We start from the raw sequence: 25,080 nt of genomic DNA, 5'->3' as shown, positions 1-25,080 counted from the left end.
CACTGAGCACGTTGACACTGAGCAAGCATCGCTGCTTGCAGCACTGGGCAAGGCCTGCGATTTTAGCCCACAGGTTAACCTACCAGTTTCACGGATCCGGGAGAAGAGATGAAACTCTCGGGTCGGAGACAAAGAACAGTTTATTACTCACAGCGGCATCAGTGGCCACGTAGCAGCCTCTGTGCCAGTCTCCCAAGCTCCGGTTCCCGCAGGACAACGCAAAGAGAGCTCACCAGGGAACTCCAAGAGGGGACTCCTGAAGTTAGAGAACCCAAATGTTTCTTAATGGGCATCTACCTCCCAAGGCCTGTTCCTATACAAACACCCCTGAAAATATAGTTCAGAACAAATAATGGCAATCAATGCCCCAGTTCGCAAGGTGTGCAGAGACATGAGCGGCCCGTGCAGAACTGTCTCCCAGCATACCCACTTTGCCTACGAGGAAACTAAGACTCAAAAAGCTTAACATGAGCCAAGGCAACATAACCAGACAATAACAGAAGTGGAATTCAAACTCAGTCCTTATGATGCCAAGTTCCACTGGCGTCCACTATGCAAAATCCTGTTGTATAAGACATAGTAACTCCTGTTGGGAGAAACAGGCATGGGAGTGATAAATAGGTCCTCCAGGCTTTTCTAGAAGTCGTCTGCTCCAGCTCACCTGAGTGGGAAACAGGCACACATCAGGGGCTGCTAATGGCCTCGCTGTAAGGACAGAGGTTCTTTCTGCGCTGTATGTCTCAAAATCAAACACTAGGCCAGAACTAGGCTGTAGTTGAAGGCAACAGTGGTGAATCTGCATGGGGGGAGGGGAGCTCTACTCCCAAGTCTCTTGTTTTCCCTTCCTAAATCAACCTGCAAAATTTTAAGTTGTTTTAATATATGAGAATGCATTTAGAATGAAGAAGTTCATGTTATTAATAATACTCGGTCTTTGTTCCCTAAAATTACTTACAGAGGTATGCAACAAAAATAACTTTACATATAAAAATGATCTCTGTTGCTCTGTGTGATTTAAACTAGTTAACACCTCACATATATAATTAAAAGAAAGCAGAACTGCTGAAAAAATCTGGCTGGCGGCCTCTTCATTTTGATAACAAGCACACTAGATTCAAGAGTCAAATGTAATTACGGACAGACTATTAATTCACGAGCAGGGGTTAACTATTTTGAACGTGAATCATCAAGCTATTCATTAATATAAGTGAATAAATAAACGGTTTATTTGGCTTCAAGGGTATGATAACGGAGGTTCAGCAACTGCAGGTCTTTGGTCTCCCTGAGCTCAGTGAAGACCAGCTAGAGAGTGGACTCTGGTTTATCAGGTTCCTTAGCCCAGTCTGCAAGGTCCCAAGGCACCTGGACAGTCCTTGTCACATTGAGGATCCCTCCCCCTCTGCAGGGAGCTTCCCAGCTCCCCATGGGAACCCCCTCCCCCCACCACATTCCTCTTCAAGGAATGAGAGGCTCAGGTAGTACTTAATACACTAACAGAAATGTCTGAATCCATTCCACTTAAAAGGATCGTCCACTTTCTATGCCACTTAAATCTCTGAGCGACTGCCCTTACCCCCACTCCAATGCACACATCGCTGCCATGCACAACTCCAGGGGCATCACGCATATCCCAGGGAGTTGTGCAGTTCACAACCTGTGCAGCTGTACACAGCGGCCCTCAGGGAAAGGAGGTCACTTTCCCACAGATACTTCCCCATTAAAATCCACTTCCTGAGCCATGAATTTTTTTACTTAATCCCTGAATCCCTAGATTCCAACAGTCATCATAGATCTCAATTGATGGCTCCAGGCAGTTAATAATTTTCACATATCACTAAATGCATGAAAAATATTATTTAGGATTTGCTTCTCACTAAATGCCAATAAGATTCACCTTGGAAACAAAAGGAGTAGGATTTCAACATCTTATCTGCTATATCGGGCCCTGGGAATGCTCTTTCAATACAGAATCTTAATTTCAGGCCTGATTACTATATGGACACATTATTATGAATATTATCGTGATGGGGGAAGGACAAAAAAGCCTGTTCCAGATAACAATGCACTTTAACAGATATATTGCAAAAAAAAAAAAAAAAAGTACAAAAAATATTGCTCTGAACAAATGTTCTTACTTGGCTTTCATCAGTTGCACAAATGTTAATTATAAATGCTTCTCTGAATTGCCTGCACCAGCTTGGAGGTGATCTCAGTGTCACTCTGCAACAGGTTGGTTAACTGATTGCTGGAGAACAATTCGTCCCAATCAATGTCAAAAAGTGAAACTTAGAAATTATCTTCCCCAGTCGGATTCAGCAGAGCCAGGGTGTTCCTGAGACCGGCTCTTGCTGGCCCTTCTTAGCTCTGCTCCACCGCCTTGGCCTGGCCCTCCCCACCTCTGTCTCTTCTTTCAGGGCCAGACATCTGACGATCTGTGCATCCTGCCCCTGCCTGGGCAATAGTTTGTGTCCACTGGGGCTGCCCAGGCTGCTGACACTGTGAGCTGTCCTCCTCCACTGCCACCAGCAGCACTGGCTTCTGTTGCTCTGCACAGTCAAAAAATCAAGCACTACCGTGCGTCATAGTTTTGCATCTTGCCTAACTCAGGATGCAACAAGGCTTGACAAAGACGCTTTGGTCTCCTTCAGCCCTCAGTGTCGTGGACACACACTGGCCAGTGGCACAGACAGGAGGTGCCTGAGAAGCCCTCGTCGGGTCTAAGAAACAGGAGAAGCCACCCACTATCCTCATTGGGTCTAAGAAACCTGAGCAGCTCTGTGGAGCCGCCCACCATCGCCCTTCCAGCCACAGCCTTTGTGGGGGAGGCCGGGTGAGGACGGCCTAACCAGGACACAGCTGAACGCATTTAACTGGATATGTAGTCAACGTCTACCTAATACACGCGTATCTGTTTTTTGGTTTTGTTTTACATTTGCTGGCTTATTATAAAAAATATTTGAATAGGTACAGATGGAGAGATTCTTAGGGCAAGGTGGCGGGGGAGCGTGGAGCTTCCATGGCCCCTCAGGGTGACCACCCTCCCTCCGGGAACCTCCACGTTTTCCGCTTTCCAGAAGCTCCACCTGTGTCTGGTCTTAATTTGACTTTGCCCTAGTTACAAGGCAGTACATTAGCCCGCTACTCTTTCACAGAAGCTGGCAGGAGGCATGAGTCTCCCGGGTCAGAGAGAAAAGACTTATTATTCATAGCACAGCAGGCAGCACGAGCATCTCGTCTGCGTCTGCATCCGTTCCCTGTGCCCCCAGAGTCCAACGGAGGTGGTGCTGGGGACCCGGGGGGAAGCTTTGCGTGGAGCGGGTTTGCATCACAGCCGAGGAACCTCTGCGTGGAGAACCTGCTGCTTTCTAGTGTGCAGTGAGTGACACTGGTCTTTGTCCCAGAGAGAGACATTACTTCACCCCTCAAGGCTGCGCACTGCAAACACAACCCTAAGAAACGGCCAGGTAAAGAGCATTCCTGACATACTCGGAAAGCCACGCAGGAACACAAGGGACCCACACGAGTGTCTCCCCACAAGCTGTGCATGTTCCCAAATGTAGACGACCATCCTCACGGGGTTCACAGTCCCAGCAACTGTTGCACACAAACCCCGGCTCCGCGCTTCACATCTCGGGCCACAAAAACAGCAGCACACAGGACATCGCAACACCCCGTCATCTGTTTACTCCAACAGCACGGTCTGGGATTCCCCCCAGGCATCTCCTTCCCTGGACAGGGTGACCAAGCCAGCCTCTGCTTCCCTTCCTCCTTTCTGTTTCACCTTCTCCACCTTCAGAAACTTCTCTATGTTTACAGATGCACCAAAAATCAAGATATAAGTTGAACGGCGAATGGGATAGAAGCTGGTCTCAATCTGGGCAAAACTTGGTTCCAGAAATCTTTACCTGCATAGTTACAGGAAAAGAAACCACCTATGGTAGCTCAGGAAATGAGAAATGACCGGACAGAATCCCACCCGACAAATGCTCGCACTCTCAGAGGCACTTACCCTCGGGGAGGGAGGCAGCTTTCCTTTTCCATAACATCGATGATTTTTCAGATCTACATTTTTATTTCTCAGATAGTAAAAAACAATTTAAAACACCAGATTCCAAAAATAAAAAATAAAAAAATAAAAAAAATAAAATGCCAGATTCCTTAAAATTTAACAGCCCATAAACACTATTTGTAACAAAAAAGCAAGCATGCAAATATAAATTAGGAAATCTGTAATTGCCATCAGAATAAATTATATATTAGCAAATTAAGTAACTTCATAAACATACCTATTTATGCCTAAGAAATTTTTGCAGATGGGCCAACATGGAATCTTAATTCTGTCCTAAGCTAAGAAAATAACATTCAACTAACTTATTTCAATTAATAACTACTGGACAGCTACTATATTGTAGGTAGTTTTCTAGACATCTTTATGTGTTATTTTACTGAAACTGTAACGTTCTGCAGATGCTGCCATTTAAAAAAAAGACAGGTCTGTGGCCTCAGAATGACCCTGTAGGTAAGACCCAAGAAATGCTGGCATTGTGATCCAGCAATGGCAGACAGCTGCACTGCACGGGGACAGACAGACGGTCCGGGAGGAGGAGAAAACCCCCAGATCCAGCCGCCAAAGGAGAGCGGGAGATTCACTCTCCTCCAGCAGGTGAAGGACAAAAGAAAACGAATCCTGGCATTAGTGACAAGTTCTATTTCATAGACTGCCCTTCCCTAACCAGGAAAGTTGAAGTTCCTGGACACTGACAACACCTTTCCCAGGTGATAATGAACCAAAGCCTGCAACCATTCTAAGTAGTCACCTAGTGGGGACTTCATTACCATGTCAGCACTCAATGTGTGCTCACCCCTGCATGGTGCAAAGCTCAGGGCTGTGCGCATGTCGTCTCATGGAATCTTTACAGAGACCCTGGAGGCTGGCACTACTATTGCCCACTGTTTGCCCAAAAGAAATAGTTCAGAGTGAGGAAGTGACTGCCCAGGGTCACACAGCTTGGAAGCATCCAGGCCCCTATTGGAACCCAGGAGTCTCACCCTTAAGCACCGTCTTAAATGCTGCAATATTCTCTGCCTAGCACTGTGTGTGGGAAAGGAGGAGAAAAGTTACATCACAGAAATAAAGAGTAAATATCCCCCCTTTTTTCACATCATCTCGTGCTGTCTGGAGCTCATCAGTGCAAACAAACAACAAACTAAATTCCATGGATGTCTGCATTCAGTAATAGAAAACCAAAGAGGCCACACGTGAATCTGTAGATTATGTTCATCACCACAGAATTCCAAACACCTAATAGCTTGTTGAAATGCAATATGAACAATATTAGAGATGACAAGGAATTTCAAATAATGCCTGTGCCATTAAGCTTAATCTGTTCAACATGCAAGTTTATGTGCAAATTAATGGGAGGCCTTTGTGTTTCTACTAACGTAAAAGCCACATATGGAATCCATATGAGGCAGGGGGTTTTTTGAGTCTGCTCATTCCAAAGCATGAGAGTAATACATAATAAATAACCAGAATAGTTACTTTACATAAGCAAGGCTGATGTTAATCGAAACAACTGCGCCAAACCTTTTTAGGAGAACCAAGTGGAGTCAAAGTGTGGGGACTTGGCCACTCGGGCAGCTCAGCAAGCACACACCCCACAAACAACACAGGACAAACGCCAACTTCATCCCAGTTCAACATGTAAATGGTAAACAGATGCCTTGTCCACAGGCGGCAGCTCAAACTCAACCCACGGGTAAAATCTGTCAGGACTCTCATTGTCCCTTCTGCACACTGTCCCTCCACAGTGATGCTGAGAACATCTGAGGCCCCCAAGATGATAAGCTCCCAGAACAGCAGTTCTGTACCCTGTTTTATAAACTGGGGACTTTGCTTAACATTTTGGGTGGGGGGGGAGAAGAATTCCTCTATTAAAAGGGGAGGAGGTGGGGAACAGTGGGCAGTAAAAACTGGGGTCTAAATGATTTTTAAGGTCCCTTTCAACAGATCAGCCCTAAGATTACACAATCAGGACTGCAAAAGACCAGTGAAAGCACAGTTCCAATACTTGGGCACTAAAAAGACCCGCCAAAGAACAATGAGTTAAATATTTGCACAGCCACTGCTGTTCAAAAGAATTCCAACCTTCTGTTCTTTCATCGGCAGGTTAACTTTTTTAAAGAGTGAGAAAGAGATTTAGCTTCCCCAAAGGCAAAAAGCTCTGTCTTCTCAATTTTGGAATTAAAATCACAGAAAGAAAAGGGTAAGAGGGAAATTCAACAGAAAGGACATTTAAAATTAAAAATTGCATTTTGAAAGGTTCTTAGCAATAATTAACGATCTGTTGGCATCTCCAACTAAGATGTAATAATTTCATAGTACGAAGAGTTTATTTTCTAACCTCCATTTAATAACCAAAAAAATACAATGATAGTTTTTTTTTTCTGCTTATAGCTTAGATTCTAAAACTGATCTCTGGCTTTGAACTTTAAAAACAAAATTTCATTTAGTTTGCATATTTTTTTCTTTTTTTATATTTTTTTTATTTCAGAATATTACAAGGGTATAAATGTTCAGGTTGCATATATTGCCTTTACCCCACTCGAGCCAAAGCTACAAGCGTGTCCATTCCCCCGACAGCGCGCACCACACCTATCAACTCATGGTGGATAACACACTTAAACCTAAGTCATGAAACTGTAAGAATTCTAGAAGAAAATGTTGGAAAAACTATTACAGACATTGGCCTAGGGAAAGAATTTATGAGGAAGACCCCAAAAGCAGTCACAGCCACAAGAAAAATAAATAAATGGGACCTGATCAAATTAAAAAGCTTCTGCACAGCCAAGGAAACTATCGTGAGAGCAAATAGATGGCCCACAGAATGGGAGAAAATATTTGCATGCTGTACATCCAATAAAGGGCTGATAACTAGAATCCACATAGAACTCAGGAAAACCAACAAGAGAAACTCAGACAATCCCATTAAGAAGCAGGCAAAAGATATGAACAGTTTGCGTATTTATAGCATACTATGATAAGGAAATTTTAGTCTCCTATCATGAATGAAAATATTCGGAGGTCCTATGGTCATTTAGGTAGTTTCTCTTTTTTTCTCCAAAGAGAGTACATATCTACAGTCATACACCACATAATGGCATTTCAGTCAACGAGGGACTGCATATATTAATATAATGATGGTCCCATAAGATTATACTGGAGCTGAAAAATTCCTATCATGTAGTAAAGTCCTGATGATCCTGACCCTGTGTAGACCTAGGCGAATGTGTGCGTTTGTGTCTTACTTTCTAACAAAAAAAAAGTTTAAAAAGAAAAAAAAAAATCAAAAATAGAAAAAAGCTTCTAGGGTATGGATATAAAGAAAATATTTTTGTGCAGCTGTACAATGTGTGTATTAAGCTGTTATTACAAAAGACTTAAAAAAATTAAATTTTTTTAAGTTACATAAGCTAGGTTTATTACTGAAGAAAAATATTTTTTATAAATTTAGTGTAGCCTAAGCGTACAGTGTTTATAAAGTCTACAGTGGTGTACAGTAACGTCCTAGGCCTTCACATTCACTCACCGCTCACTCACTGACTCACCCAGAGCAACCTCCAGTCCTGCAAGCTCCATTCATAGTAAATGCCCTATACAGGTCATTTACCTGTATACAGGTATACAGGTGTACCATTTATCTTTCATATCATATTTTTACTGTATCTTTTCTATGTTTAAATGCACAAATACTTATCACCATGTTACAACTGTCTACAGCATTCACTACATTAACATGATTTATAGGTTTGTAGCCTAGGAGCAATAGGCTACACCACATAGGCTGGGTGTGTAGTAGGCTACACCATCTAGGTTTGTGTAGGTAACTCTAGGACGTCCTCACAACAACAAATTTGCCTAATACATTTCTCAGAATATATCCCTGTCATTAGGCAACACATGACTGTACTTAAAAAAAAAGATCTGTATTGATTATAATAAGCATCAAGGATATATATTGCTAATATATTTTTTCAAAACCAAGGACACAGATCAACATTTAAATGGGAGCACGTATTTTTGGATTTCACAAAACATAAAAGGTATTTCGATTCTTAGTGACTCCGTGCCTTCACTTCTAAAATATTGATTCTGTATCTTTAAAAAAGACAAGTAAAACATCACTTTCAAACTTGTATGAGTTGCTTCAAATCCTCACTGGATAGCAACTATAAAACTCTCAAAACGTACAGTAAGAATATCGGGGATCATTAAGTCTGGCATGGTCAGAAAAAAAAAAATGAAAATGCCACCGTACAGTTATACCATTCTAGACTTCTCTGCATTCAGCTCATTCTTTCCGAAGCCAATAGATGAAGCCAGAAAGAACTTGTACCAAAGAAACATCATTTTCCCCCGGAGTCCAGTTACGAGATTAAAAACCAACTGCCAGCCTTTCTCACCCGAGCCACCCTGTGGGCGGCTGTGCCCATCCTGGGGTAAGCAGGACACCAACACCGAAACAGGTGCTTAGGAAGGTGCCAACCACATCTACTTCGTGCACTGCGTTTTTATTTTCCAATTACTTAACATTATAACTCCTTCCTTTAAAAGTACAGTTTTTCAAATGCCTAAAGGAGATTTATTGATTTTTTTTTTTTTCCTGGTTGTGTGAAAGTCATGTTTATTCACAAGGTATTTGCTCTGGATGTTGAAAACACTCATTCTAAGTGTTATCCTGAGGGGGGAGATGTCAGCAAAGTCAGAAGAAATGCTTAAAAGCTAGTGATGTAACAGCACATTTTTCCTTCAAAAAGTTAATTAACTGAAGCTTGCTAAATTCAAACCCTCAGAGCTGAATACAACTGAAACTCGAAAATGTATTGTTTTTTTCATTTTGGGGTGTTTGCTGCTCTCGGAGCATCTGACTAAGTGTTTCCACTTTTAATATAGCCGAGCCAACAGAAAGTGTTGTGGGGATTGTGGTGAATTTCTTTTCTTTAAAAAAAAAAAAAAAAGCAGTATTTGTGTTGCCATACGTTTTTACGATATTAAAGTATAAAGCAAGTGCCCTAGTCTAAAACATGCATCACATAAATCGATTCATTCCAGAGTTGAGCACGAGCAATCCCTGTAGCGACCTGAAAGAAAAGGGGGACAGGAGGAGCCCACTGAGATGAAACAGGTTCCCTGGGTATTTCACACCGACTTCCTGGTAGCCTGAGACTCAATTTCCCAAAGCATTTTCCTTTTTATGCCCAACGTGTAACTAACTACTCCTTGGGCCTGGGGTTAGCAGCTTTTGAGAAATAGGAGATTTCCGTCTTCTCTGCCCAGCACCACAGGAAACAGAACACAGAACAAGCCAACATTTAAACACACTCTCCCCACCAGTCCACCTCCAGAGATCCATCCATCTCACTGATGGGCTGCAGCCTATAACCACCTGCCTTCCCGCAAATTATAATACTTAAATGCAGTGTTCCCCAAAGCGAGACTCCCCAGTGACCCGGGGTGCCAGAGGAGACAATTTTAGAACACGGCATTAAATAACCTTGAATGAGAAAGTCATTTCTTTCCAACTCTCTAGGAGAAAGTCTCCATCTGACGCCAGGATGTCACACACTTGGTACCCCGGTTAACCTGCACTGTAACAAAAGCAAACAGGCCTCTGACCCAGGCCCCCAGCAGGCACCAGAGTTACCTAGAAGTTAATTGTCAGTGTAGGGCATTTGAACAGTGATTGTTTTTAGGTTTCCATTTTAAATATAGGTATTGAAGGTTTAAAAATGGAGTCGATTTAAGGAAAGATGAAGTTTGCAACGGACTGGATCCTTGTGACTCAAAGTGAGATCAGGCGACCAGAAGCCTCGGCATCTCCCGGGAGCTTGTTAAAGGAGCTGCATCTTTGGCCCCTCTCACCTCTCCTGAACCGGAATCTGCATTTTGAACAAGATCCCCGCATGCCTTACCTGCACATTAAAACCTGAGAAGCTCCGGGGTGGCACAAGAGTTTGTCCCAAACCACACAGGCAGTTTGCAAATGACTGCACTTTGGGACTCGCTGCTTCAGATGCTCAGGTGGCGATCCGTCCTCCAGACACCCCCCCAAGATCTGCCAGTGGAGGTCAGCAGGACAAGGGGGTAACGCGGTTTGTGTTTTCAAAATGTGGAGTCACAACCCAGCGATGAACCGTAAAAATCAATGAAGGAAACTAAACCAGCAGTTTTGGGGGCATTTCTGGTAAGCTACAGATTACTTTAAATATGCTTCTATAACATCCCGTCACACTACATGTATCATTGCTTTTTACCAAAGAATATTATAGTAAAAATTCTACTTAACCCTCCCCCCTCATCCCTTCCCTTCCCCCGTCAAGGGCACACCTTCTAGGTGGGAATGAGTGACAAAGCTCCTTCCTTGTACCTGGCCTTTCTTCCCAGGGTTGAGCCCAGTCAGAGGGAAAAGGAAGCTTAGAAATATGACAGCTTGTGCCTTCTGCATCAGGTGACAGTACTGGGGGCAGAAGAGGACAAGGTCTCAGTGAGTCCCATTTATGCCCCAGAGCAGAGGCCAGTTGGCCCCTCACTCACCACGATGGCTGGCCCATTTAGTCAGCGACCCAGGAAGGTCGGGCCAACATCGGAGCTCTGCATCCACTAGAAGAACATACAAGGAGAAAACCCAAGTTATCTATATCACTGACTCAATTTCCAGCTTCGTAACCTAAAGGATTTGTCTGAAATACACAGAATAAAACAACGACCAAAATATGCAGGATGTATGATACCATAAATAGCTAAAAATATATAGTTACAGCCATCTAGATAGTTCCAGAATATCCAGATTTAACAGATGTTATCAATAATAAAGTATCTCTATCTCCCTCTGCCCTCAGGTGTTAGGCCTAACACCAGAGGTAAAAATCAGAAACTCAACTTCCCAGTAGGAAATACTAACAGGAGACAGTTTGGTTTTGCAAAGAAAATGAAGTTTTCTAACTGGGTTATGAAAAATGGGAAAATTAACAACAAACAATAGAAGCGAATTCATGGCCTGGTATCCATGATAAGAATTGCATGCCATTCATTACAATGAAAAGAACACTGTGAACATTTGTTAGATCTTTTTTCCTTTTAGTTATTTTGAGAATTCACTTATGCAGGCAGAACGTTAGAGAGAACAAAAAATATATGTTATAATGTAAGATTATTTTGATGGTTCTAAAAAAAGTTAAGGAAAAAACAACTACAAGAAATTATGGGTGTTGAGGAAAACAGAGAAATAACTGCTAATACCTACTGGGTATTCCAACCAATTGACACTCGAATCCTCACTACTTGGAGATGTTACTACTGAACATGCCATTTTGCAGATGAGGAGGAGACTTAATTGCAGGGTGTGTAAATTACCTGTCTAAGGTCACATCCCAGGAACGGAGCTGGGGGAAAATTCAGACAGGCTTGAGGCCCAAACTCATTATCAGCAGACATTCTACCCGCCTACCACCAGAGCACTAGAATGCCCAAGTTAGGCTGAATCTTTTATTACTCTCTAATATTGTACCACATAAACAATTCTTCTAAAAGGTCAATGACCAGTGGAGATTTCAGTTAAAGGGCTGGGCTGTATTGATATGACTACAGCTCAGAATAGGAGAGCTAACTTTTGGCATTTAAATGCATCATCCATGATTAGAACTCCTTACTTGGCAGAATTAAGTTTTAAGGCTGCTTGGAGGGATATAGAATCAATTGGGGGAAATTTTTGTTGGAAGCAAAACACTGTACTTTGAAAAATGCTTAAGTCAAGTATTCCTCTTTTATGAGGACTACTTAATTGAGTACAAAGCATTAAAATAGCTGGCCTGAATATTTATTAGAACACCAGCTGTTCCCTCCAGATTTTTAGAAATTCAAGCCTTAGTGCCAAGTGTAATTTAGAAAAATTTTCAACACATAAAAAGAGCCCTATGTCTTGTAATACTTATCAAAATAGTAAATAGTAGCTGGAAGAGGTATAGAACATCACTATGCCTTTTCAATGAAGCGAGCCAAAATGTTTTGCCATCCCCTTTCAAACGCTATTTTGTTATTTAGCTTGGTCATTACGTTACTTAAAAATTACACCTTGCAATTCCTAATTAACAATCCCTTACCTACATGTGACTAATACCACAGTCCTAACCATAGGGTTTATACACCATTCTGGTTTTGCTTTGTTGTTGCTTTTTGATTTTCTTTTAGGAGTTGTGCTAGCTTGCAGTAAAACATCTCAAGGAAATAATATAGATTTGTATTCAAAATTTTATTCCTTTCAAAAGATCTCCATTTTTGGAACCCAGCCATAATCAAATACTTCATTTTTTTTTTTTTTAAAGGAAGTAGGGGAAAGAAAGTCAAGAAAATAATGAGAAAACTCTATGCACATTGTGAACATTCTACAATGGAACTTTTCTTAAGAAAACTGACAAATGTCACGTCTAGGTCTCCCGTGTCTGCTCTACTGTCAGCTGCCTTTGTGACAGTGCTGCAAATTCAGATACGGGAAAGGAAATGTCCCCTCCCACGTTCCAGCAGCATCAAGTCAATGAACCTGCCATAGAGACCCCTCCCTTGACCTGACCGTGGTCAGGGCTGATGGCCAAGGAGGAAGCCCAGGGAAGCAGAGGCTGGAAGGAAGAGCAACAGTGGACAGGGACAGTGGTTCTGAAGGGTGGATGGTTTGCTGTCATGAGGTCCGGTGTCCATAGCTAGATCCAGTCGACCACATGGACATGTGCACAGTGGCCCAGGACAGCCAGGGCAAAGGGACAGAAAGCCTCACGGTGCCTGTGGAGTAACTGACGGGCTTCCATCCCTCCACCATGCTCATTCTTAGCATACTAATTGCAGCACAGGAGGTTCTCTTTGAAGAGATTCTTCTCATTTTGTTTTTAGGACTTTCAGGTTTAAAAATAAACTGGTGTTTTTAGATTAATGCAAAATTCCATGAGGCATAAAATAGGCCACTTTTTTTTTTTTTTTTTTGGTAAGCAAAGAACAGTAGCTTCATGTGCTGGTGAAATCAGTCATCCTTTGGTCACCGTTCTACACCACCCACGCCCGGCTCTCCCAGGGGTCCCCGCTCCAGAGAGCAGTGGGAAGGAGAGGCCACATCTTCCCAAGAAAAATAAACCAGAGCTTCTCAACTTCGCCTGGGCACCGCAATCACTTGCAGGACTTCTTTTTTTTTTTTTTCCTCGACGCTAATTCCAGGACCCTGTGCTGGATGGACCTATCCAACCAGATCACCCAGTGGGAAGGCTGAAATCTCCTAAGTTACTAATCTGACTGCTACACCACATACATAAACGGGTGAAATGTCAACTAATCCTACAGAAGTCGCCTCACGTTAGTGAGAGGGGCTTCCCATGCATGAAGAAATTTGAGAGATAAAAACCTATCCAAGAAATGATTTTTTTTTTAAACATACCTTAGCCATCAAGATTCAAAAAACATCTAAAGGGTAAAATCGTGGTCTTCTGTCTTTTTATTTAAGCAGTGGACCCCTTTTTTCAAGCAAAATCCTTCATCATACCCCAAAATATCAAACCTACTGGCCAAGCTTCTCTAGAGGACATGGGGTCAGACATGCACCTGCCCAACCCACACACACCTCAAGGAAGTCCAGGATTGCTGGTAGAAGGTTTGAAAACCACAGGGCCAGAATAAAACATTTAAACAGGAGAAATATATAGCTCTAAATCTAAATTGAAAAAATGAACTGGAGGGTTGGAGCTTCTGATTAGCACTCAGCCTACAGGGATGGGTTTAACAGAAGTTCACTTGAAAGAGAAGTGATGGTTTTATTTCCCTAGAAAGTTAACCCCAGCCAATAGTGTTCCCTGGCTGCCAGGAAAAGCATGTGCCGTTTAGCCTGGGTTAATAACCAATATTTGTATTTAGAGATTTACCTTTTATGAAGCACTTTCAACGTATGATCTCATTTAAGACTGGATAATAACTTTGCAGAAAATGATTTCCCCAGGTTTTCAGATGAGCAACTGAGGAACTAATCCGTGAGCGTCACTTACTCAAAGTCAATTCCAGACGGTAGCCGAGGCTCCTGCCTCCAGGCACAGCCAAGCCTAGGACTGAAGTTCTCTGGATGGTCAGAACAGCCTGTGAAAAATGTGTTCCATCCTGGTTGCTGTAATAATAGCAGTGCATCCGAATGGGACCACAGGCAGAGCACCATGACCACAGCAAAGAACAATCTGGAAATAGTGTATGAAGAGCACATGGAGGAACATGGAGCTTTTCAAGGTAGAAAACAGAAGGTTCAGAAATGACATAATGGCTATTTTCAAATGTGGGGAAGGGAAATAAGTCTTATTTTGTACCACTCAAGAGGAGCCTAAGCCCTTCCCCATCTCCTTCCTGAAAAATTCAAGGCGGGTCCAAGCAGGTGGGCCTCTGTTAGGAACAGGGGGGTAGGGGGACGGGGATGCTGTGGAGGCCCAGGCCAGGGCATCAGAGTGAGAAGGGTGTCCGCGTGGTGGGGTGAGGGCCGTGGCATGGGATGCTGGAGCCCCAGTGGGTGAGAAGGACAACCATGAGAGGTAGGGTGACGGAGGCAGAAGACTAATTACACGTGGGAGATTTTTCGAATATGTAAACAATTCCAATTGTTAAGAACAATGGGAGCCAAGAATTTCACTGTCAGAGATGGCAGCTATAAATATGAAAAGGGAAAAAAAACTAGAACAAACCCTGTGGTATCAGATTGGAATTTGAGGTATCACTGTAAATTCGTGGTTTTAAAAATACACAGATACAGAAATAAACACAGACGTAAACGTATGTACGTACAGAAGTCCACTGAGGGGACCCAGCAATAGTGACACTCTAACAGCAGTGAGCACACCACGCAACCGGATCTTGGCTTCTAAATCCCATTCTCTACTAAAGGAACCAGAGCTCCTTGGAGAAACGGCTGACGGTACATTCATTACAAGATGAGTTTACAGCATTTATTCTGCCAGAAAGCAAGCACTGATGTGAGTTAAAAGGCACAGGAGCCAACACGAAAGGACTACTACTGTCCAAACCTGGAACCAGTTTAAACACAGTAAGGGAGGTGAGAAACAGATTAAAACACACTGGAAAAAAAAAAAAGAAATCCATAAGTTCTTACCAATGCAAATAAATTAACAAATTGAAAATTAAATGAGGAACGGGCTATTTACATAGTTTCAAAGTAGTCTGCCACAAAATATTTATAAATTACAAAAGGGAAAAAGAGTTAACTATTTGGTAGACAAGCTTGGCAGACAACACCTTAGTCAAGTGACCATCAGTAAGACAGACAGAAATGAGTGTCACCTGATGAGATACGATGAGAAAAACACAGCCCCATTTCTGGACTATTCCTGCCAAAGATGCACAGCCTGAATCTAAGCATATGGAAATGACAGACACAAACTGAGGGACATTCTACAAAATAGCTGGCTTGTAATCTTCAAAAGTATCAAGATCATAATAGCAAAGGACAGAAAGTCTAAAAAGATATAACTAAATATAATGTGTGGCTCTGACCTGGATTCCTTTGCTTTAAAAGATATTATTGGAGCAATACGAAAACTTGAATGAACTCTCAGGATTAAATGGTGGTAATGCATCAATGGTAGTGTCTTAGCTTTGATGGTTGTACTGTGGTTACCTAAAGCATCCTAGTTTACAGAAAATATACACTAAACTGTGTGACAGCTGTCACGCTGGTAACTTTTTCTCAAATAGTTCAGGATAAAAACAAGTTCTCTGTACCACTTACAATTTTTCTGTAGGTTTGAGATTGTTTCAAAATTAAAAATCAACAACAATACACAGGAAAGTGGAAGTTACAGGGAGCAGATCACATTTAGTATGAGGACAGATGAAACTCTCTAAAGTGGTCCACAAAACAGATCCATCCTTGGAAGGGGTGGCAAGATGTTATAGAGGAAAATACTTCACTCACTAGGAGGTTAGAGGAGATGATTCCTATGTACTTTCCGATGATTTTCTAATTCCTTCATTCAACAAACATTTACTAAACACCTGCTGTGTTTCAGACAATGTGCAAGACACTGGGCTTATGACAATGACTAACAGCCCCACCCTTAAGGCCCTTACAATCCAATGGAGTATGATGACGTTTAAGTCTGAGGTTAGAAATTTTAAGGCAGTCATCAGTGTTACACATAGAAAACCATGGGATTCAAGAATGCTGTCTTTAATAATAATAATCAGGCCGGGCGCAGTGGCTCACGCCTGTAATCCTAGCACTCTGGGAGGCCGAGGTGGGCCGATCGTTTGAGCTCAGGAGTTCGAGACCAGCCTGAGCAAGAGCGAGACCCCATCTCTACTAAAAATAGAAAGAAATTATATGGACAGCTAAAAATATATAGAAAAAATTAGCCGGGCATGGTGGTGCATGCCTGTAGTCCCAGCTACTCGGGAGGCTGAGACAGGAGGATCGCTTGAGCTCAGGAGTTTGAGGTTGCTGTGAGCTAGGCTGACGCCACGGCACTCACTCTAGCCTGGGCAACAGAGTGAGACTCTGTCTCAAAAAAAAAATAATAATAATAATAATAATAATCAAATTTTCATTTATGAGTTTTCAATAGACTACATAATAGTTTATTATTCTATCATATTCTTTAAGAACATTTTCATCCTAACTTTTGGCACTTGTGGGTGGTGTTAACTGTGGCATATGCAAAAACTTTATCACTTTTCAATTATGAACAGATGTAAATGGCTTACTTGATGTTTTCTTTTAGAATAATAAGCATCTTCTAAAATAAGTTTCAAACCAAAAAGCTAGAGCAATAGTTACAGAAGAGACTTAACACCCCAAAAGTGAACCCTGATATGCTCTTTAACACCTCAAAAGTTTCTCCACGGCCAGGCAGGGTGGCTCACACCTGTAATTCTAGCATTTTGGGAAGCCAAGGCAGGAGGATCGCTTGAGGCCTAGAGTCCAAGACCAGCCTGAGCAACATAGCACAATCCCGTGTCTATGAAAAATAGAAAAATTAGCCAGCCATGGTAGCACACGCCTGTAGTCCCAGCTACTTGGGAGGCTGAGGCAGGAGGATCGCTTGAGCCCAGGAGTCTGATGTTGCTGTGAGCTAGGCTGACGCCACAGCACTCTAGCCCTCTAGCCCAGGCAACAGAGCAAGACTCTGCCACAAAAAAAAAAAAAAAAAAAAAGGAAAAAAAAAAGTTTCTCCACATTTCTGTACTCCAATTTCTTCATCTGTCACAATGATATTATAATATTCTTGGAAGATGCTTTGAGATGCTTACAAGAAAGGTATCATAATTATAAAGTTCTGTTAAAAATACAGATTGCTTTTACCTTTTGCCAGGGACTAGCTACTACTGTGGATGTTAAGACGGAGTGATCCATCTAAATGAGCTCACCTTGGTAATTTTATGGTGGGCGAAACATTATCTCATTTTCCAACTTTTCCCCTTGGCTTCATTTCAGTTTTCTGAGTACATATCATCAAGAGAGAATGTTTCTGCGCCTTCCCACCGCCCCACAGAGGGAGTGGCCAGACCAAGCAAGTCAGTGTTCGAGTGCCTTCCCCACTGAGGTCTGTGGGGGGGACCTTTTACATTTTTCCCATATGACACTTTCATAACCATATTTAGCTTTCTTCCTACCATCTCCCTGTAATTCAAAAGGCAATTTAGACTCCCATATGGTTGCCATCGAAGCTAACAGATGTCTAGCAAATTAAAACAAAAATTATGACTTATAAACTGCTGATGTATCATCATTCCAGAACATCTTGCAATTTATAGTGAATCATAAGATAAGGCTTCCTACATGATGCACCCCCAAGGTTCCCTGAATCTCCCTCCTCTCTGAATTTAAGCCCTGTGGAAGCAAATTAGATGCACAATTCTGCCATCAACACTGGATAAACCTCCACTTAAAGACACACTGTAGTATCTGCAAGCACATCAAAAGAGAAATTTGGCCTCAAGTACCCAGAGCTTCTCTAATCCTTGTACAGCATAGAGAACAGAGAAATGACTTGTTTCTCCCAAATCATCAAGGCTTCCATTGATACATGAGCTTTGGAGGGGTTTTTTCCCAATAAGTAATGATAAAATCTATCAAATCCATTCGCCTCATCTTCTTGCCATATCTTAAAGGTATTATCATTCCCTAGTCATAATGATGCCAGGGTCCCAGACCAAGACACTGTAAAAGTCCTATAGCCCTGGATGGAACTAGTGTGAAATCGGGAGACAGTAACAGTAGTAATAGTCACCATTTGTTAAATACTGAGACATTGTGCTAGGTGATACATTATCTCACCGAATCCTTGAAACTACAACTCCATTAGATAATGTTGTCTTTACTTTATAAACAAATTCAGGCTCGGTGCCTTAATCCAGCAGACTGTATTTTCCAAAGACGGTCGCAACCCACGTGACTTTCTGCAATGTGACCTCCATCAAAAGGGAGAATCTATTTCTTCACCCCCTTGACAACTGAGCGGATTTCATGAGCGCTTTAACCAATGGAATAGATAAAAGCGACACCGCCAGTTCCAGGTACAGCCTTAACTGGTTGGAAGTTTCTTCTTCCGGTCTTAGAAACAGGGAGAAGCCACCTGTAGGTGCCCCAGCTGACACCGCTGGCTGATCTCTGGGAGCATCGACTGCATGTCATCCCACCCCAAAGGGCCTGTAGAAAACTCCAGTTCCAGCCACGTCTCACTACAACTGCCTGCGAGATCCCCAGTGAGAACCACCCAGACAGGCCTGGACAAATCACAAAACTGTGAGCTGTAACAATGCAGTTTTGTTTTAAACAACTAAGTGTTAGAGTTGTTTGGTACAGAGCAATAAATAACCAGAATATTGAGATCAATTTTCCTGTTGGAAACAGTCCAGCATGAGATCCAGAATCCAAAAGCATCCAGAGCAAAACATCTATTAACAGTGGATGACAGCATGTAGGGGTTTAGTACTCAAAAGGAATGACTTTCAGACAAAACCCCCTTTCTCCTCCCTCCCCCTACCCCAAAGCAGTCTCCGAGTTTTCTGAGAAATGTCCCACTGTGGTGACACCCTCGATAAAACCAATTCCCTTCTGTCTTGAGTTGTTCCAATGTATAATAGAGAAAACAAGTTTTTCCCCACCACCCTGCACTAACTAATGAGAAAGGAATCTGTACAAGATGTTGACTTTGTTACTCAGAAGATCATTACTATTGTTACATAAAAGGATTCAGATTTTATACATGAAACTGTAATTCTAATAATAAAAATATATTTAATGACTCACAGGACTACATTTGCGATTCACAGTGGGGATAGGGAAGCATGTATACTATACCAATAACTGAACAAGCCAAGAAAAAATTAGTGAAAGATTTTTTGCTTAATGAAAGGATCTTTGAAGAAGAAATGAAAGTAATAAAATTGGTCTTCAGGCAAGTCTGAATAAGACAATATGTCTCTAATTTAACAAGTGTCCCAGTATATGCTATTTCTATTATATATTAGTGCCTATCTCTTCTATTTGTCTTCCCCATCATATTGGAACTTGATAGATCCATTCTGTATGCGAACTACAAAGAACCTCACAACTTGTCCAACTCCTTCATTTTAACAACTGAAAAACTGAGGCCCAGGCAGTTAATGGACAAACAGTCAAACTGCTAATTAGTATAAAAGAACCAAACTCTTAGCACTGGTGCTACCATAACGTTCAATTTTATTTTACCAAAACAATATCTCTAAATGTTTTCACTTATTTCAAATTTTTTCTACGCTTCAGTGTGAAACTGAAAGATTAGGAAACCATGCTCTCTGTTAGCAATCTCTTCTTCAGAGTTGTACAGAAGTAGCACCAAATCTACTAATTTTGACAATCACAGACAGGTTAGGGACTCTGTAGACAGCAGAGGTATGCAACTTTTCAGAAGCAGGCTGCCAAGTTACTGACTCTGGTTCTTCAGTCATTAACATTTTAGTCTGAATTGTTTTAATCAAATAACATGCTTGCCTTCCTGCTGATCATTACTACAGACCATGGTACTAATAAATACAAACTGGGAAATTTAAATATGGCGAAATTTTGGAGCAGAGCAGGACAGGAAAGGTATGAACGGACATCTGAGAGAAAGGTTTTGGGCACAGAAAGCAGCAGGAGGCTATGCAGGAAGCAGGGTAAGTGAAAGGCCCTCATAACCAAGGCACCCACTTAACAATTCTGCCTGGGACAGCTGGTTTAGTTCCATAGCCTAGGTCTCCTGCCAGGCTTCCTGTACCCTCTCCTCCCCACCCCGCTGAAGACCTTCAAAATCAGACAAGCTGTGGCTTTATTCTGGAACTGTCTATGCAAGCATTCTGCAATTCTTTGAAGCTCTCCACAATTCCAAGGGTTGTGCTGCAACCTAGTCCACAAATAAGGCTAAATTTGCCTCTGTGCACTCTACAAAATTATACCAAACGGTCAGGGAAGCAGGCCCAAATCCTTTTATTTCCTTTCCACCCTCTGCTAGGAAACTGCAGAGAAAGCCCCTGGATTCTTTCTGTTGCCTGGTGGCCGAAATGTGCAACTTTGGGAAGTGTTCAAGTAGAATCAAGAGGCCTGGACTCACTACCTCGACAGGGGCCAGTCCCCATTCAGTAGTCCCTGCCTCTCAAAGTCACAAAGTTGCAAGTTCGAGTACAATCATAGTATCTCATTCAGAAACGTGACTACCCACCACTTTTAAACATTTCCAGATTTAGGGAGTGGGGAGAAAGAAAATAATTTCTTCTTCCTACATTTGTAGCAGCATGTGACTGTCAGGGGTGGGGGAGGATCGCTAGCAGGAATCGTGCACAACACTGGCAAAAAAACTGCCAGTGGGCAACCGGGTAAGATAGCTATTCACTGTCCTCCGCACTATCTTCACCGGCCCTGGAGGCTGATGACACGCTCACGCAGGCAGTGGTCTCCAACCCGTTCCATTTCCTTTCACAAAATTTGCATGACCAATGCAAGATACTCTTATAGAAAACAGAAAATAAAATCACCTGGTACAAGTGTGGTACAGATAAAAGAAGACGAAGAGCTGTATGGATAACTATTCTCACAGATCTATCTACTCACAGCAAATGGCCACAATTAAAGGGGAACCCAAATAAATACACCTGTGTCCAGACTACTGTGGATGATTATCCACTCGCAGTTCGATCACTGGTTACCTCACATGGAAGAGCAACTTGGAGAGCACCCCCAGACGGCCACCATCTTTACTTTCCACGGGGAGGGGGCGACCAGGGAGGAAGAGGATGGGATGAGAAAGGCAGGAAAAATAACATGATCTTTGAACCAACGTTCTCCCCTTGTCCTGGAGAACTCTTTGTCTGGTTGCTGTATACACTGGCGAGATTACAGAAAAGGATCAAAACAAAAGAGTAGGCGTCCCAGCCTAATTACAATAGGTGCCCAGCAGGGCACGGTCACAATCTTGCATTCAAGTATCTGCTCTCCCGGTCCCCGGGGAAGCATGCCTTGCACACCTTCTCCTTTGCACGTCTCCGGGGTTTCCCAAAAACGGCCCGCGCCGTACCACTCCTTTGAAAAGGAGGACGTGAGGCACGAACACACCGAAACATATGCTGATGGTGACTTGTTATGATCCTGCCAGCGATATATATAGCAATAAATCCCTCCACCCCGCACGCCCGCTGGCCGCCGCATCGTGCAGCGCGAGCGCTTTCCAGCCGGGGGCAGAGCGCGGGCAGCGTTATTGACGTGCACATTAGAGCCCCACGCCGCGCATCTGCAGCCCACACAAAGCCCGGGCTGGGGCAAGGAGAGACGCGCCGGGCTCGGCGCAGACCGGCCGCGCGACGCGGGGCCCGGCCGCGTCCAATCGCGTCCCTGTCACAAGGTGGACCTCGGGCCGGCGCTGCCCGATCAGCCTCCCCGCGATGACACCGCGCTCTGCCCACATCCACGTCCCGCGGGGGGCAAAGCCCATCCGTGCGGCTGCTCGTTTCTCAAACCGCCGAGCCCTTTCCTTTTTTTGCATCCTCGCTCTTCGTCCCCTGAGAAGCCACCCCAAGGCCCGGGTGCCCCCGCTGCGGCTCGGCTTCTCCTTCCACCTCTTCCCATTCCTAGAAAGGATGAGACGTTTCTCTCTCGAGGGCGCAGGCGGCAAAAGCGGAAGGCGGACGCCTCTGCCCCGCTCCGGCGAGCGCCCGAGGGGCCGCGAAGTGCCGGCAGCGGGCGACGCGGGGGACCGCGAGTCGCCGGGCCACGGTAGCCGAAACCCCGGGAGCGCTCCAACTTACCCAAAATATGACATTGAAGCCGAAGATGAAGTATTTGATGCAACAACTGACTTCAGGACCCTTGTAGTGCTTCCCGGACATCCTCTGGGTTCATGAAGGCACTTGCCCCGGCAGCCCGAGTTCGGAGCCCCGAAGCACCGGAGCTCGGAGCAGCCCAGATCGGCGCGGGGACGCGGTGGCGCGGGGACGCCGCGCGGGGACCGACTGGTGGAGAGCGGCTCCCGAGCCTCCAGCCCCTCGCGCGCCGAGGCCGCCGGTGGCCGCGAGCGGGCGGGAAGCCGCGCACTGCGAGTCCGAGCCTCGCCGGAGCCCGCCCCGAGCACAAAGCGAGCGCCCGCGTCCGTGCGCCAGGCGGTCGGCCCGTCGGTCCGTCCGGGCTCCGGGCGAGCGCGGCCGCGGCAGACGCTGGCGGAGACGCCGCTCGCTCGCTCGCTCCCTCCCTCGCCCGCTCGCCCGCCCGCCGCTCGCGCGCCTCCCCCTGCTGGCCCCGCCCGCCGCTCGCGCACCTCCCCCTGCTCGCCCCGCCCACCGGCCGCTCGCGCGCCTCCCCCTGCTCGCCCCGCCCACCGCCCGCGCCGCCCGCGGCTCCGCCCACCGCCCGGGCCTGGCTGGGCGCGCACGCGCACTGGGTCGCTGCTCCCGGGCCGCCGAGGCTGCACGTAGCCGCCGCCGCCTCCTTCCTCCCTCAGCTCGCGGCTCCCTTCATCCCCGCCCTTCGCGCGCCAGCCCCGGGCGCCGCGACCCCCGCGCGGTGGCGGAGTCGGTGGGGACGCGGCAGGGAGAAGGGAGGGCGCCCGGGAGCCGCCGGCGGGAGCAGCGACCGTGCTTGCCGAGCCGCAGGCAGCTCTGCAGGGCGCGGGCGAAAAGGTCGCTGCTTGGCGAGAGGGCTGAGTGAGGGGGGACCTCCGAGCTACCCCCCTGCGACCACACCGCCTTCCCGGGTAACCCCGCTCGCGCCCCCGCCTCCACAGCGGGCTTTCGCGCCCAGAGGAGACGCCGAGCCGCTGAGCAGAGCGGAAGCAGGTGGCGGAGGTGGCGGGAAGGGGAGACCGGAGCCACAGGAAATGGGAGGGGAGAGTGCGGGGAGGGGGCGTCGCAATGGACAGTCTCGTGAGTCCCTGTGCGACTCTAGTCCGACCTCCCCGTCTGCCGGAAAAGTAAACTTCAGCCTAGAAGTGGGGACCAGGAAGGAGAGATGGCCCAAAGGAGTCCTGGCCCGGGATGCGATCCTCGCCCGGGACAGGCGACACAAACGGGGACAAGACACGCTCCCGTCTTCCCCTACAGAATAGTGCCCGAGAGACTTCACTGCTTCTTGGGACGCTCTTCTGGGAAATCCGGATTGGGTTTATAGACCAGGAACCATTAAGCTTTTGGCCCCTGGGGAAGGGCAGAACGCGCGGCTGGAAATTGTTCTAGAACCCTCCCTGGTTCTAGGTGGGCAGGTGTGCCCATCAGTCGCGTGTCCGTCCTCCTGCTGGAGCACTGTCACAGGTGCTGGCAAAGGAGGTACCAGGGTTGCGTGGAAGAAGGAAGGAGCACTCAGAACTCGGTGTAAACGCCTATGACAATTTTGTCAAAAAGCTAGAGAGACGAGATCCGAAAAACGTGCCCTGTCTGCAACCCGGTACTGGGCACAGAAACCGACATGTTTCAGTAAGCTCCCTAGGTGATACTCACGTAGGCTTGAGTTTGAGAGACTCTGGTGTAGGGTTCCCCTAGATGACCACCTCTCACTTTTGTCAGAAACTGGCTAGCAAGGTGACAACCTACGGGGAAGCTTTGGCCGAGCAAGAAGTTACTCTTTCCTGCTGTAAGCCACACTTTGAGAGAGGCATGGCCCTCCTTGGACCTGAGGCTATATTGAGGTCACTGGTATGAGCCAGGGTACTCACTAAGGTGTGAGGGCCAGGAGATCCTGCTAATTCAGTAGGACAGAAGCCATGACACTAGCTAACAGTGACTTCAGCCGTTTGGGTGAAATAATCCTCTCTCCCTCAAAGCGCCTTCCACGCACCCAAAACACAGACCAATCTGTTAGGCTTCAAAAGTAAGGTCTTTCAGCAGATTTCCCTGTAAACAGGAAAGCCCGGACAAGCTTCACCAAAGCCTGCCGGAGCTATGTTGTCATTCTATATATAAATAGAACAGTTGCCGCAGGAATACTGGATAAGTCAGAGAAAGGTCTGTCTTAAGCTGATGTGACACATTTCAGAAAAGGACTAGAAATGAGATTCGCTTGATGACAGAGCTGATCCCTAAATGTGATTTATCTTTGCAGTAAAAATCGACGAGAGAGATCCCATATGCCACTGTCCCAACACATGAAGAGCCTCCCCCATCATGAGCGTCCCCAACCAGAGTGGTGCATTTGCTACAATTGATGAACACGCAGTGACACATCATTATTTATAACCCAAAGTTCATTGTTTACATTAGGGTTCACTCTTGGTATCGTACATTGTATGGGGTTGGATAAATGTATAATGACATATATCCACCATTATGGTATCATACAGTGTAGCTTCTCTACTGCCCTAAAAATCCTCTGTGCACCCAGCACCTAGTCATTCCTCCCCCCCCCCATGCCCCTGGCAACCACTGATGTTTTACTGTAGCTGTGTTTTGCCTTTTCCAGAATGCCATATATAAGAAATCATACGGTATGTAGTCTTTCTCTCAATTTTGCTGTGAACATAAAACTACTCTAAAAAAGTCTTAAAAAGAAAAAGCAA

General features: G+C 45.0%; 1 protein-coding gene across 3 annotated transcripts in view; it reads right to left on the bottom strand.

Annotated features, from left to right (window-relative positions):
• The window catches only part of TSPAN5 (tetraspanin 5), a 146,565-nt gene extending 124,076 nt beyond the window's left edge, over window positions 1–22,489 (bottom strand). For all 3 annotated transcript variants that reach the window (XM_069485482.1, XM_069485480.1, XM_069485481.1), the window contains exon 1: window positions 22,346–22,489. In XM_069485482.1, the coding sequence (XP_069341583.1) occupies window positions 22,346–22,426 (81 nt within the window). In that variant the 5' untranslated portion in view covers window positions 22,427–22,489. The remainder of the gene's footprint in view (window positions 1–22,345) is intronic.
• Between the last annotated feature and the right edge of the window lie 2,591 nt (window positions 22,490–25,080).

Source organism: Eulemur rufifrons, chromosome 13 (assembly GCF_041146395.1).
Source record: "Eulemur rufifrons isolate Redbay chromosome 13, OSU_ERuf_1, whole genome shotgun sequence".
In the NCBI taxonomy this organism is placed as follows: Eukaryota; Metazoa; Chordata; class Mammalia; order Primates; family Lemuridae; genus Eulemur; species Eulemur rufifrons.
The sequence above is the reverse complement of the archived record's forward strand: the minus strand, read 5'-3'. Positions and strand labels throughout refer to the sequence as shown.